Here is a 15,276-nt window from a genome sequence, read left to right on the forward strand (position 1 = left end):
AACCACCAGCCCATAGGTGTGCTCACCCACAGTGGGCTGGACCCTTCCCCATCACTCGCTAATTAAGAACACAGGCTTGCCTACAGCCTCATCTTACGGAGGCAGTTTATTAGCTGTGTCTCTCTCCTTTTTGATGTCCATAGCTTATGTCAGGTTGATGCAGAACTAGCCAGCACAAGGGCTCTTAATTGCTGAGCCAACTCTCCAGCCTCTTAAGTGTTTTCTTGCTTGATTTCAAAATGGATCATGTATATGGAGAAATTTGCAGCAGTAACAATGCATTTGGTCCAGAAACTGTTAAGGAATATGCCATTGCACTAATGGTTCAAAACGGTTTGTAAAGAAGAGGAGCCTTGAAGGTGAGGAATGTACAAACTCTGAGTAGTTGGTGAATCTGTGATCCTTTTACAACTAAAATGTTGCTGCAGAACTCAGTGTGGATTTTTGACATTTGAAGCAAATTGGAAACATGAGAAAGCCCAATAAAAAAGTCATCATTTTGAACTGCTGTTGTAGCTCTGCACTCAGTGTACCATTTCTTTATGGGGTTGTGACATGCAGTGAAAAGTGGGTGGTGCTGTGATGTATAATAAAATGTGAATAGTGTAAGACAACAGCTGTGACCAACAGTGATGGACTGAGATGAAGCTTCAAAGCAGCCACTTCCCAAAGTCAAACTTGAGCCCCCCCAAAAAGATGAGAGTCATGATTACTGTCTGGTGGTCTCTCACCAATCTAATCCACAACTTTCTGAAGTCTAATGGAACTGTTACATTTAAGAAATTTGACTAACAAATCTATGATCTATGCAGCCAGCATTGGTCAGCAGAAAGGGCCTGATTCTCCACAATGCCCAGCCTTCTGTCACACAACTGATACTTTAGAAGTTGAAACTTGAATGAATTAGGCTACAAATTTGTTGTTTTGAGTCAGGGTCTCACTGTAGAACCCTGCCTGATGTGGAACTTGCTATGCAGGCCCAGGTAGCCTTACATTTACATAGAGATCTGCCTGCCTTTGGAATAAAAGCTGTGTGCCATCACTCCTGGCTCAGGCTACAGGATAATGCTTTATCTACCATGTTCACCTGACCCTTTTCCAGTTGATTACCACTTCTTCAAGTGTCTCAACATTGTTTTTTAAAAGGAAAATATTTTATACCAGAAAATGCTTTCCATTAGTTCATTGAATCCCAAACGTGGAGTTTACTCTACAGTATTCAAAACAAAACACCTTTATTTTTAATTAGCAAAGATGTGTTGCTTGGAATGGTTTTTATCTTGATTAAGAAAGATGTATTTGAAATTATTTATGACATAAAACTGACTGTCAAAAACAGCACTTCATTTTATGCCAACCTAATAACTTATGTTTTTGATGGTAGGGCTTGAACCCAGGGCATGCTATATAAGGGCTGAGCTTTTATAGACATAGCCCTTATTTGTTAAATTACCTTTTTCCTTTATTACTTGATAATGTTACATGTTTATCCATACTCTGTTTATTAATAATAAGTCCATTTGTTCTGGATGTTGTAATACTTTAAAAACTAGGAAAAGCTATTTTTTAAAAAATAAAAAACTTAACATTTTCCCCCTTTCTTTAAACAGAGGAAAAACGCCCTTTTGACTTCGATTTTTTTGCTCATTTGCTTCAGAAAGTTCTTGCTGAAGAAGAAAAAAGAAAAAAATCTACTAAATGTCAGAGTTTAAAGGAAAAGGCCTCCAAACCACGGAAAAATGTAAAAGGTACTGATTGTGGGGTTTCATTTAGTGGTGAATTATGCTATTGTTTCTTATTAATTGAGAGTTCAAGTGTTAATTAGGTAATGGACATCTACTTGAGTGCACAGTAGAAGGGAATTAAAAATAATAATTATTTAGTAATAATAATAATAATAAAAAAATTGTTTTGCCAGTTATCTGGGGCAAAGCAGCAGCTCCCTTTTGATGACTTATACTTTTGCTTGTCCGTTACATGTATGAGTGTGTGCGGATGAATTGGTGCTTTGCAGTGAGGCCTGACATGACTGGAGAGATGGCTCAGAGGTTAAGAATGCTTTGTTACTCTTATATCTGACTGGCAGTCAGTTCCCAGCACCCCTGTTGGTGTGGTTTACAACTGCCTATGTGAATGTTAGAACTGATTTCCTCATTCCCTATTTTAGTGTGTCCTCAGGTTTTTTTTTTTTTTTTTTTTTTTTGCACAAAAGTAACATGACAGAATATACTTTTCAGTATTTATCATCTTCCTTTTCAATAAGTTTTCTGTAAGTAGTTCATGTAGTTATAACAATTCCTCTCATTTTTAGCAAAAACAGTAACCAGTGAAGAAGTGAATGACGATCCAGATGAGTCTGTAAATAGTAACATTTCAGATCCAGAAAGATCTCAAAAGGATGCTCAGACTGTCAATGAGGAAGAATCACCAAGTTCATCAGGACAGCACTTAGAACAAGCTATGTTAGAGCAAGACCAAAATCAAGAGAAAGAGAGGAAGAGGAACCAAGGTGAAGCTGATAAACAGGACGCAACAAATCTTTTAGAGAGGGTTCTTGTTCATTCGAGCCCTCCTGAAGCAGAAATATGCAAGAGTAAGTTCCAAGCTCATCCTAAGAACCTCTGTTTTACATGAAAAGACATGTATAGTAATGAGTATGACAGATGCTATCCTTGTGGATAATAGCAATTACTAATGCCTATTAAGTGGTTGTGTGCACTCTCCACACACACCTCACAGTCTCTCTTCATGCTCATTCACCTGTCTCTTGTCCCAGTCTTGTATTGTTACTCCAAAAGCAGATAGAAAAAAAAAAGACATTGTATAATCATTGCCAAATCAAATTCAAAAGAATAACCACATCCCATGAAGAATTAAGCATTACAGTTGTTCCCCAAAGTTTCAAGCTTCCCCTATTCCCAGGCCTATAGCCAAAATAATAATAATTGCAAACTTATCATTATTTAAATTTTCACTTCTGACTTATTATACTTTAGAGCTCAGAGCTCCGAGGTCAGCTGCTTGCATTTTCCTGTGAAGCTCTAATGATAAGTAACATGGGCAAAGCTGCCAGGCAGTGGCCGGAAAGAATCAAGTTAACCCTTAACTCAGTAGTTCCACTAGCTTTCTGCTTCTGCACATTGCACTTGACTCTCCTAAGAGTCCCAGTGTTTTGACTTAATTTTACTAGTATAAGATTTTGCATACTCTATACTTGCTTATCCAGGAACCACTCTTAAATGTTGCATAAAACTTATTTCGTAGCTTTAATAGTTTTTTCCTTTCTCAGGGTCCCAATGTTGGCTCTATTTTATTTTCTAATAATTTCTTCAAACTTCCTTTGCAAGTCCAGTATTAATCTGGAACTATCATTGTTCAGTTATTGCATTGTTTCCAAGATGAGAACACACAGCACGCACCTGGGCCATTAGGACTGTGCTGTGCTATGCCCAGTGCCTCAATTTTTAATTGTTTAAGAATCATTACATCAAGGAACACCTAATTTCACAAAATTCACCAGAGCAGAAGGAGAAAGAAGTAGGAAAGTCAGATATAATAGAATAGTTATGCACACTAAGGCCAACTGAAAAGCAGTCACGCACAGATGAAATCTATACAGCCATTGTCCAGGGCTAAGGTTAGGAGAAATGGGAACAACTGTTTGTTACATAGAGCTGCTGTGGGCTACTGAAATGTCTCCATCCCAGCCTGCTGTGGCGATCCCTTGTTTCAGATGGCGGGTGCCCTGGAAGGATATGTCTCCTGCTTCTCAAGGTCCCAAATGCCACCCTCTTTACAAGGAGTTGCTGTGGACTTGGGCTTCTGAGATGTCTCCATTCCAGGCTACTGCAGGCAGTCCCTGTCATTGCATGCTGTCCCCAGCATACGTGGAAATTCCTTATGCTTTAAAATATAGATATCTTTGCTATTTTTTGGAATAACGTGTGTTTTATATTCTTAGATACATGTCCTTCTGAAGAAAATGAAAGTGAATGCAATAAAGAACAGATACCTTCCTTTGCACAAAACATAGATGACACTGCAGGTTTAGCTTCCAGTGAAGAGATGGAGATGAGAATGGACCCCATCCCTTCCACATGGTAGGAACCTGATAACTAGCTTTATTTGCATCTTCTGTTGATTCCTGAGAGAGGAATATTGAAGTCTCCAACTGTCGTGGGTTTACACTTCTTTTTCTGTTTGTTTTGTTTCATTTATTTATTTATTTATTTTCAAACCTTTTTAATTAGGGTCTCAAATAACTTGGATTGTTGTATCTTAATTTTTTAAAAGATTTATTTTTATTTTTAATTATTTGTGCGTGTGTATATATCTTTGTGGATATGTGCACATCAGTGCAGGGACCCACAGAATCATTGAATTCCTCTAAACTGAAATTATAGGTGATTGTGACTACCTGATATAGGTGCTAGGAACTGAACATGTGACCTCTGCAAGAGCAGCATGCATTCCTAACTGCAAGCTGTTTGTCCAGCCTCTTGGTTAAGTTTCTTATGTCAGTCATTGTGTATTATATTCAAGCATGGTGTGTTGGTACACACCTAAAAACCCAGCACTGAGGAGCCTAAGGCAGGAAAACTGTAAGGGCAAGGTTAGGATGGGCTACCTGACAGACTCAGGTTTCCTGGGACAACTCAGTAGTTAACTGCCACCAAGACAAAAAGCACACAGACAAATCCTCCTGTTGTAGACTCCTAGGTGCTAGGTTTACAGGCATGGACCACCACGATCAAGTTTAGTTCCTATCACCCATATAAAAAACTAGTGTAGTAGCACATATTGATAATCCCAGTGTGTATAGGCAGAGATAAGATCATTCCCTTGGGCTTGCTCACCAGCAATGGCTGGTCGGCTAGGCTAATCGGTGAGCCTCAGGTCAATGAAAGACTCCGTCTTAAAAGCAAAGTGGCTAGTTCCTGAGCAGTGAAAAGAGGCTTTACACCAAAGCGGTATACTCACAATATCTTTTGGTATGAAATTTGGTATGAAAATTTATTTCTAGGAATTCTTTTCCTCCTGATACATTTTCCCTTCCTTAGTAATCAAGAAGACATCATGCCACTAGCAAGTGAGTCCTCAGAGTCATGTGTTGTGGATTTATCTGTGTTAGAACCCGGAAGTGCTACCTCTGGTGACATGAATAGTGCTGAAAGTACCTGTTCAGAAGGAAAGAGTGTTGACCTGAAGACTAAATCACCGTAAGTGTATGACTCATTTGTAAAAATTTGATAAGGTTATTAAACATTTTCATTTTTTGATTCTGGGATTAAACTCAGGACATCACACATACTGGGAAAGTCTTCTAAGATTGAAGGCTGAGCTGTATCTCATGCCTTTGATAACTTCCTTTTTAAAGGTACATATTTATTTTAAATTATGTGTGTATGTGTGTATGCATGTATCTCTGTGTGTGTATTTGTGTGAGTGTGTGTGTGTATGCATGTGTGTATCTCTGTGTGAATGTGTGTGTATGTGTGTGTATGCATGTGTGTGTATTTCTGTGTGAGTGTGTGTGAATGTGTGTGTATGTGCGTGTGTACACACCAGATCCTCTTGGAATTAGAAGCACTGTGAACCACTCTTTGTGGTGCCAGGAACCAAAACCAGAAGCTCTTAACTGCTGAGATATTCTTTGTCCCCTTGTTAAAGTTCTTAAATAACTTTTTTTTTATTTTTGTATTTTTTGTTTTTTTGAAACAGAGTTTCTCTATGTATTCTTGGCTGTCCTAAAACTCACTCTGTAAGACCAGGTGACCAAACTCTATGGCCAAACTCATAGTGGTACACCTACCTCTGTCTCCCAAGCACTGGGATCAAAGGTGTGCGCTACTAACACCCCACTAGAAGGGACTATTAATATGTAGATCACTTAATAAGTAATTTTACAGTGGTCTGTTAATCACATGTCATCAAAATTTTTTACTTATTTTTTTTTCTCTTGGGATTTTTCACTTTCGGGTTATTATGGAAAGAAAATTGAGCTTGTCAGGGGGAAATGTGCCTTTAATCCTAGCACTTGGGGAGGCAGAGCCAGGATAATCTCTGAGTTCCAGGCCAGCCTGGTCTACAGATAGAGACCCTGTCTCAAAAAAGCAAACACATGTGTGCGCACACACACACACACTCACATGCATACACACACACAAACCAATAAAACCAAAAAACAAACAAACAAAACAAACAAAAGCAAAAAAACCCAACTGACCAAACCAACAACAAAGCAGAAGGAAAAGAAATGCTGCTGTTAGCCTACTTATAATTAGCAAGCACAGGGTTTGATTGAGAGACTCAAAGAATAAGGAGAAGGAGTGACTGAGGAAGGTTTCTGACATCAGTCTTGGGTCTTGTATTCATCAGGGTTCTTTAGAGGAGCAGCACTTAAGAGATGTTCTCACATACGCATACATATGAATATATATATGTATGTATATAGGTAGATAGATAGAAAGGTAAAATCTCTTGTGTACTGTATGGAAGCACCATTTGTCAATATAAATCTGATGGCCTATTAGCTTAGACTAGAAATAGGAGGTGGGAGTGTTGGTAGGGAGAGAGAAACTCCAGGATAGAGTTGTGTGTTGAGACCTCTGAGGAAACAGACACAAGAAACCGAGAAAAGGAAACCAGCCATGTGACACTTAGAATGAACGAGTTAAATTATGAGCTAGTTGGGGAATAAACCCGAGCTTACAGCCTAAGCATGTATTCATAAATAGTCTCAGAGTTGTTATTTTGGGAACTGGGGTGTGGGTGGAAAAGCCTGAGGTGATGTAGGTATATACATACATAGGTAAAGATATGCACAAAAAAGGAAATTTATTAAAATGATTTGCAGGCTGTTGTCCATGTAGTCTAATGATGGCTGTCTGTCAGTGGAAGGTTCAAGAATTCAGTAATTGTTCAGTCCACGAGGCTGGATGTCTTAGCTGGGTTTTGGTATATACTAGGATCCCAAAGAAATAGGCTCTAATGTTAGTGAAGGAATAGACTTGCCAGTGCAAGCAAGCAGGCCAAGGGCAAGTGCTTCCTTCTTCCACATTCTTTATATAGGCTGCCACAAAAAAAAAAAAAAATGTGGCCTCAAAGGTGGCACCTCCCAATCTCTAAAGATCTGGATTAAACATGCAGCTTCATACATCAAAGACCCAGATTAGATGTGGGTCTTCCCACTTCAAATTGTTTAAGAAAGAAAAAATCCCTCACAGGTGTATGTACCCATTTGGATTTTAGTTAATTCTAGATATAGTCAAATTGACCACAAGGAATAGTCACCATAGTGCACCACACCCACCCGCATCCACACATGAGCGTGAGTGCACAGGTACACCACATGCACATGAGAAGGAGGAGGAACCCACCCGAATCCACACATGAGCGTGAGTGCACAGGTACACCACATGCACATGAGAAGGAGGAGGAAAGCTGTCGACCTCATGAATGCTGACTTTCAGGAAAGCATGCCACACTGGGAATCATATTTTTTAACTTAATTTTTGGGATAAACTATGTTTGTTTGATTAAACATGAAAAAAGTATAAAAACACAGTAAAGTTGTCTGCTGTGTCTTCCACTCTAACAAACGAGATGCCCCTTCTTTATGTGTATGTTGAACAAATACAAATGGCTTCATGACGTTTTCAGACTTAATTGTAATGTACTCATATAGAACATTTTGCAGTGTCTTCCCATACGTTTATGCAAAAAATTATCTTCTTTTTCTTTTTTCCTTCTTTGAGACAGGGTTTCTCTGTGTAGCCCTGGCTGTCCTGTAACTCACTCTGTAGACCAGGCTGGCAGCCTCAAACTCAGAAATCTGCCTGTCTCTGCCTTTGAGTGCCAGGAATAAAGGCATGCCACAACTGCCCAGCTGTAAAAAGTATCTTTATTTTTCTAATTTAGTAGTGTTTGCTTGTATGTCTGTGTTGTTTGTTCTCTGCTCATGGCCACTGAGGTCGTTTCTACAAACGCTTGGATCTTATGCTTTTACTTCTATGCTAGATTACAAGGGTTTTTTTTCTTTCATTATTTAATTAATTAATTTGTTGACTTTACATACCAGTTGCAGCCCCATCCCCTCTTCCTAGTCCCACCCTCACAGGTCCTTTCTCTATTAACTCCCCTTCTCAGAGAAGGAGGAACCCCCCCCCCCCCCAGTACTACCCTGCTTTCCTGGGGACATCTAGTTGCAGCAGGACTTAGTGCATCCTGTCCCACCTTGCCCCTACCATGCTGTCCAGCTAGGAGAAGGGATCCAATGGCAGGCAACAGAGTCTGAGACAGCCCCGATTCAATTGTTAGGGGACCTACATAAAGACCAAGCTGCACAGCTGTTACAAATGTTTAGGGGGCCTAGGTCCAGCCTCTGCATGCTCTTTGGTTGGTGGTTCATACAGTCTCTGTGAGTGCCCATGGTCCCAGGTTAGTTGACTCTGTAGGTCTTCTTGTGGTGTCCTTAAACAATGTGGTCACCCCCTCCCAGCCCCCCACTTGCTCATTCATGTCCCCAACTCTTCAGGACTCCTTGAACTGATGTTTGGCTATGGATCTTTGTATCTGTTTCCATCAGCTGCTGGAAGAAGCCTCTCAGGAGAGTTATGCTAGGCTCCTGTCTTTGCAGCTGTGCCCCAGATAGACCCCTCTGGTGGGGGATATGTGAGGGGAGGGATCTTACAAGTATATTTTTAAGTGAAGATTTTAAAATTGGAACTGTTTCTGTAAAGCATATACATCCATGTTTCTGTCTCTGTGTTCCTGCACATGCAAAGATCAGAGGACAACTTGTGGGAGTTGGTGCTCTCCTATCATGTGGGTTCCAGGAACTAGTCTCTTGATGGCAAATGCCTTCATCTACGAGCCAGCTCTCTAGCCTCCAGGTTTTCACTTCTATATTATCAGATTTCTAAATATCTTTCACTTTCTATGAAATCCTAGATTTTCTTCTGGTCAAGTTTATAAAGTAATTTTTCTTGTTTTCTGTGTCTTCATAAATGTTTGATCTTCTAGGAACATGTTATCAGCATAGACACGAGATGGAGCCGGCTCTGTTTTATTTGTTAGTCTGTTCTAATGTTTATTTTATTTTTTATTACTTTGTTTTTGTGTTTTGAGAAAACGTCTTGCTGTGTAGTGCTGGCTATCCTGGGACTTGCTGTGTATTTCAGTCTGCTCTCAAAATTAGAGAGGTCTTAACCTCTTCCTCCTGAGAGCTGGATTTAAAGTACCACTAAACATGCATTTTTAAATTCTGTCACGCATTTCAACTTCTCTGTTTGAGAGACGATCTCTATTGTGTTCTAAAATCCTAACTGTTTTGGAGTAATTTTCTATTATGTTTATTTACGTGTTTATAAGTCTATTTGTATTTAATTGTTGATGATGTATTTTTAACATCTGATAGAATAAACCTATTTTTCAGTTTTCTTTGTTATTCTTTTTTTATTTTTATTTATTTTTTATTTTTTTAATTTTTTTTATTTTTTTTTATTGGATGTTTTATTTACATTTCATATGTTGTCCCCTTACCCCATCCCCCACTCACCCAGGAACCCCCTATCCCCTCACCCCTCCTCCTGCTTCTCTGCGGATGTACCCCCACATAGCCCCCCACTCCCACCTCCCCACCCGCCAATTCCCACCCCCTGGGGCGTCCAGCCTTCATGAGGCCAAGGTTCTCTTCTCCCACCTATGCTCGACAGGGCCCTCCGCTCTTAGGTATACAGCTGAAGCCATGGATCCCTCCCTAAGTGCTCCCAGGCTGGTGGTTTAGACCCTGGGAGCTCTGGTTGGTTGGTATTGTTGCTCTCCTCATGGGGCTGCAAACCCTTTCAGCACCAGTGGCCTTCACTCTAACTCCTCCACTGGGAACCCCATGATCAGTTCAATGGCTAGCTGTGAGCATCTGCCTCTGAATATGTCAGACTCTGCAGACCTCTGAGGAGACAGCTATATCAGGCTCTTATCAGCATGCACTTCCTGACTTCCACATCAGCATCTACCTTTGGTGACTGCACATGGGATGGATACTCAGGTGGAATGGTCTTCAAACGGCCCCTCCTTCAGTTTCTGTCCCTCACTTTGTCTCCATATTTGCTCCCTTGAGTATTTTGTTGCTCCTTCTAAGAAGGACTGAATCACCCCCACTTGGTCTTCCTTCTTCATGAGCTTCATGTGGCCTGTGAGTTGAATCTTGGGCATTTCAAGGTTCTGGGCTAATATCCAATAATCAGTGAGTGAATACCATGTGTGTTCTTTGTTATTCTAATCCTCAATAAGCTTTAAGGAACTCTTTTAAGATCCAGCTGTCTTTTTTTCTAGCTTTTTAGAAAAGTTTTATTTGATTATGACTATATGTTGGTTGTAATTCAAATTTTTTTTTTTTTTTTAAAGAGAGACTGAACAGACAGAAACTGTCAAACCAAAATCAAGAAGTCGACTGCAGAGACCTAAGCCTAATCTGTCAAGGGCAATTGGGAAGAAGTCAGCTGTCTCACAAGACAGACAAGATGAAAGGAACAAGAACTCCCCTGCAGAAACTGCAGCTGAGAAGGTGTGGCTTAAGAGAGTATGTGGAAATTCAAAGTATAAAATACTTTCTAAGTAATTACAAATAAAATATTTAGCTTGTAATTCAAGTCACTGATACAGATAGGAAAATATTAAAACCTAAAATTAGATTTGTTTTTATTAGTCTGTTTCATATGTTTTCTTTAGAATATAGGCTATAACATTTGAAAAGAAATCTCAGTTATGATAAATTAAATGTTCCCTTTTTTCTTTCTTTTTTGTTTGTGGTGCTAGAGGTTAAACCTAGCTCGTGCTGGGCAAACATTTACCACTGACCTGCCGACCCACATCTCCCAGCTCTCTTTTTTAATTGTGTAAAGCGTTTGTTCAAAATGTTTCTCATATGTGTGATTTCATGTTTGTGTTGCTTGCATCTTTGTGGGCACATATATGTGCACATGTATGTAGAAGTCAGAGGTCAGCTTTGGTGTTGGGTCTCAGGAGCATCTACCTTGTTCCTTCAGATAAGGTTTCTTTTCTTTCTGAGGCTTATCAGTTAAGCTAGGATGGCTTGTTGGTGAGTTCTAGGGCTCTGCTGGTCTCCGTCTTCCCAGCGCTGGGATGATGATCACCCTTCTTTTGGAGTTATCTCTCTGGGCCCAGAGATTTTCATTTTTTGTTCTTTAACATTAGTAAATAATTTTGTAAGTAGGGTTTTATTGTTTTTGAGTCAGGGTCTCACTCTAGCCCTGGTTGGCCTGTAAATCAGATCATGTAGACCAGGCTTGCCTAGAACTTGCAAAGATCCCTAGAGTGTTAGGATTAATGGGATGGCCACCATGTGTGGCAAACAGAGCTTTCTTATGAAAAAAATTGTTAGTGTTGTGATTATGGTTCAAAGTATTGTTCAGAATATTTTTATGGCTGGTACTATGCAGTGCTAAAAGAAAGTTCCTAGATTGTGATTTGCATTAAATACATGATCCTAGGTTGGGGAGATGGCCCAGCAGTTAAAAGCATGTGCTGTTCTATGAATGGGCCTGAATTTTGTTCCTAGCCCTCACACCAGGTAATTCACAACCTTCTGGAATCCCAGCTTAGGGCAACCTGCCTCCTCCTCCTCCTGACTCTCAGGTACCTACACATAGTCATCTGTAGGCATGCAAGTAGGCATAGATAATTAGTAAAATGAGTCTTTTAAAAATAGGTCTTATATTTATATTTCTGTGAGCTTTAGTCTTAAAATTATTTTAAATGTTTCTAAAACACTTAAAATGCTATTTAGGTTTTTTCTTTTATCCTTATTTTAATTGTCATATATGGGACTCAGAGTCTCATAGGTGCTGGTAAGTGCTCTACCATTGATTTTCATCTTGATCCTGGTGAAATAGTTATTTGCTTTTTTGACAGTTCTAGGACGCAAACCCAGGGCTTTGCAAGTGCCTTTCCACTAAGCTATGTCTTTATTTCCTATAATCTTTTTAATGTTAAATCATTACAATCTGATATGATAGAAACTTATGTAAACATTTAGTTATTTGTGGAGGAGGCAACAGCATACACATGGAGGTCAGAGGACAGCTTACAGTACTTGATTCTGTATCTGTGGTTTGGGGGATTAAACTCATGTCATCAGGTTTGGCGTTTAGTTCTTTGACCCACTGAGCCATTATGGTGGCCCAGATTTTATGTAGAATTTTATTATCTAAATTGTAACCGCTCTTCACACTTATCTTTTCAAGTTTCTGTTTTTCTTCCTTTGGTATGGAGGATAAAAGCCAGGGTTGGAGCTATAGACTGTGAGTCACAAGCGTCTCCACACTCAGCCATATGTATATTCAATACCTCTCAGGGTTTATTCATTTTCTTCGTTCGGCATTTAAAATTTCATAAACTTCTTTTCAGTGCTATTTAAATATCTTTAGAAAACATCTTTATTAACTTAAGCAATGTAGTATCACTGAATTTATTTAACCATTCCTCTATTATTGGAAAACTTAAGCTAACAATGTAGGTTGTTTTTTATAATATTATGGTAAATATTCTAATACTTACATATTTTTACATTACTTTAGGTAATTTTTTTTTAATTCCATAGTTTGTGTGTGTGTGGAACCACAGGACAGTTGCTAGGCAGTTGGTTTTCTTTTTCTAGTGTGGTTTCTTAGAGATAAGTCAGGCTGCGAGGCTTTGCCAAGGATCTTTCCCTTTGCACCTCTCAGTTGTTTTTCTTTTTTTTTTTTTTTTTTTTTTTTGGTTTTTCAAGACAGGGTTTCTCTTTATAGCCTGGGCTGTCCTGGAACTCACTCTGTAGACCAGGCTGGCCTCGAACTCAGAAATCTGCCTGTCTCTGCCTCCCAAGTGCTGGGATTAAAGGCATGCACCACCACTGCCCAGTGACCAAGCTGGTTCTTTAGCCCAGAGAGATCTGTCTGTCTCTGCTTTCTAACTGCTGGGATTAAAGCTACCATACCTGATCTCTTCAGTTACTTTCTTAAAATAGTTTTAGATGATATTCATGGTCAAAGAATATCAGTATTTTAATGACTCTTGATGTTGGTAAGTGTCTTCTAACAATTTGTAAGATTATGTGTTTTATAATATTTCCATAAGTATTTAGAATTTTTAGAAAATTGCCTTGTTATAAATATAAAACATTCAAGATTAGTTTGTTTTTAATTCCCATTCAATGGAACATTTTATTGTAAGTAGCTTAAATGTAAAAAATTACATTTACAGAATCACATGGAAAAGGAGAGAGTGAATGAATCTGAAAATTTTGTAACAGAGAATGCAGACAGAGCAAGGCCAGGTGCTGAAGCTGTGTCTGAGTAAGTACTTGGGAAGAAGTGACCTTCAGGAATGGCTGTAATTATCATTCTTTGTTTGTTTTTGTTTTTAATAAAGTCAGAATTTTCAACTATGGTTGATCAAGTCTATTTTCATTATAGGTAGTAGGAATCTTTACTGATGCTCTCTGTGCTTGGTATTACAGATAGAAATGAGGGTGCAGGTAGAGCTAGGGCTGCATCTGATTGCCTGTCGTGTACACAGCTCTGGGTTCTGTCAGGAACCACACATAAGCCAGGCGTGGTGGCACATGCTTGTGATGTCAGCACTTGAGAGACAGAGGTGAGAGTCAGATGGTGAAGGTTATCCTCGTCCACAGGGTGGTTTTGAGGCTGATGGCCTCATACAGGAGACTAGTCTCAAAAATAAGTAAATGAAGTTTTTAAATGATCATACCATTGAGTTAGCAGTTTTGTGCTTCCTTCAATTTACTACTAAGTCTTGTCAAATAAATGAATAAGATATGTGTTTGTGGATGGTTGTATTTAAAATAAGTGATTTGACTTCTAAAGGAATATTTAACTCAATAGAACAGTTGATCTTCAAATATGGTTGTGATCAGTAGATTCTGGGCTATTCAGTGGGATGCTATTCTATAAGTTAGCTCTAATTCTCTGGCATTAAACAGTGGTGTTCTGAAAGAAGTAATAGAATCACATGTTTGGCAGATACAGGTTTTTCCATTTTTGAAGTGAAATTTTGATAGTTTTTAAGGATGGTTTTATTGTGCAGCATTAATGAATTGAGGCACAGGATAACGTTTCTCTTTGATTCTCCTGAGAACCTTAATATCACCTATCATCTAGAGGATCCAGATGTCTGTAACATTTATGTCTGTAAGAGTCAACACCACTGCTTGCTGCAGAACATTTTGCTAAGGTGTTTATCAGGGTCTTTCCTCAAGGTTTACACCTATTTCTTCTCAAACGGTTTTTTGCACGTATCCAGGTGTTTCTTCATTTTTACACACTGGGTCTGGCTGGGGGGTATGATTTATATATTTATATGGAATGTACAGAAAAGGGTGGTGATAGTGTTTGATTTTTCTTACCAGCTGCTGTCAGAGTTCTACTTTGCACTTAGACTTTCAGAGGGATTTCAGTTCATCATCGATGATAGGGAAGGGATATTGGCATAAGCAGATTGGTCTCTTGGGAGGGGATGAGGTGGTATCTGTTCATGGTGTCTACAGCTAGGCTTCCAGGACTGTGTCTGTAGAGTGTAGATGTGTGGTGAATATCTGTCAAGATGTTCTTGAGAATACTTGGAAAGTATTTTGTATTTAACACGATTTGCTTGTTTATATAACCAAGCAATTTTGTGACTTTGCTGTAATCTTTACTTCTTTGTGATTATAGTTTGAGTGAAAAATCCTGTGTCCAGGAGGATAGTCAGGCAAAAGTCTTAAGACCTACCCGACTACTGAGGAGTAGAATGCAAAGACCAAAGCCAAATGTAGTGAAAGCTGCAGAAAAAAAAGAAATTCTCACCTCACAGGAAAAAAGTGGGACTCATGCAGAGAAAAGTGAAGATGAATCCTGTGTTGCTGTGAGTAGATTGACTCTGATAACATTTATTGAGCAACTATATAAATAAGTCTTACTGTAAGCCTTTTGTTCTTTTAAAATAAGCTCGTGTATGTTTCATTACATTTGTGGCTGAAATCTCGTAGTGAGGCGTTTTGTTTGTGTTACATTGTTTTAGATATTTCAGCATTGTATACGACTCTTTTATACTTCTCTTTTATATTTCAGTCAGAGTCTAAATATTGGTTTGCTCTCATCATACTCCATATTTGGACTTGGTTTTTCCCTGTGCCTGAGATTGCACCTTGGTTCTCAAGCAAGCACTGTGCCCTTGAGCCACATTCTCAGCCTCCTTTTCAAAAGATGGTCATATATG

The 15,276-nt window shown here is 39.0% G+C and overlaps 1 protein-coding gene across 2 annotated transcripts in view; it reads left to right on the top strand.

Moving 5' to 3' along the window:
• Window positions 1-15,276, top strand: part of Bdp1 (B double prime 1, subunit of RNA polymerase III transcription initiation factor IIIB) — a 90,226-nt gene that overhangs the window by 24,404 nt on the left and 50,546 nt on the right. For both annotated transcript variants that reach the window (XM_028790216.1, XM_028790217.1), the window contains exons 9-15: window positions 1,611-1,748; window positions 2,312-2,593; window positions 3,962-4,100; window positions 5,061-5,219; window positions 10,408-10,567; window positions 13,264-13,355; window positions 14,733-14,922. In XM_028790216.1, coding sequence (XP_028646049.1) covers window positions 1,611-1,748; window positions 2,312-2,593; window positions 3,962-4,100; window positions 5,061-5,219; window positions 10,408-10,567; window positions 13,264-13,355; window positions 14,733-14,922 — 1,160 coding nt within the window. The remainder of the gene's footprint in view (window positions 1-1,610; window positions 1,749-2,311; window positions 2,594-3,961; window positions 4,101-5,060; window positions 5,220-10,407; window positions 10,568-13,263; window positions 13,356-14,732; window positions 14,923-15,276) is intronic.

The sequence above is a fragment of the Grammomys surdaster genome, unplaced genomic scaffold (assembly GCF_004785775.1).
Source record: "Grammomys surdaster isolate TR1022 unplaced genomic scaffold, NIH_TR_1.0 125876, whole genome shotgun sequence".
Lineage (NCBI taxonomy): Eukaryota > Metazoa > Chordata > Mammalia > Rodentia > Muridae > Grammomys > Grammomys surdaster.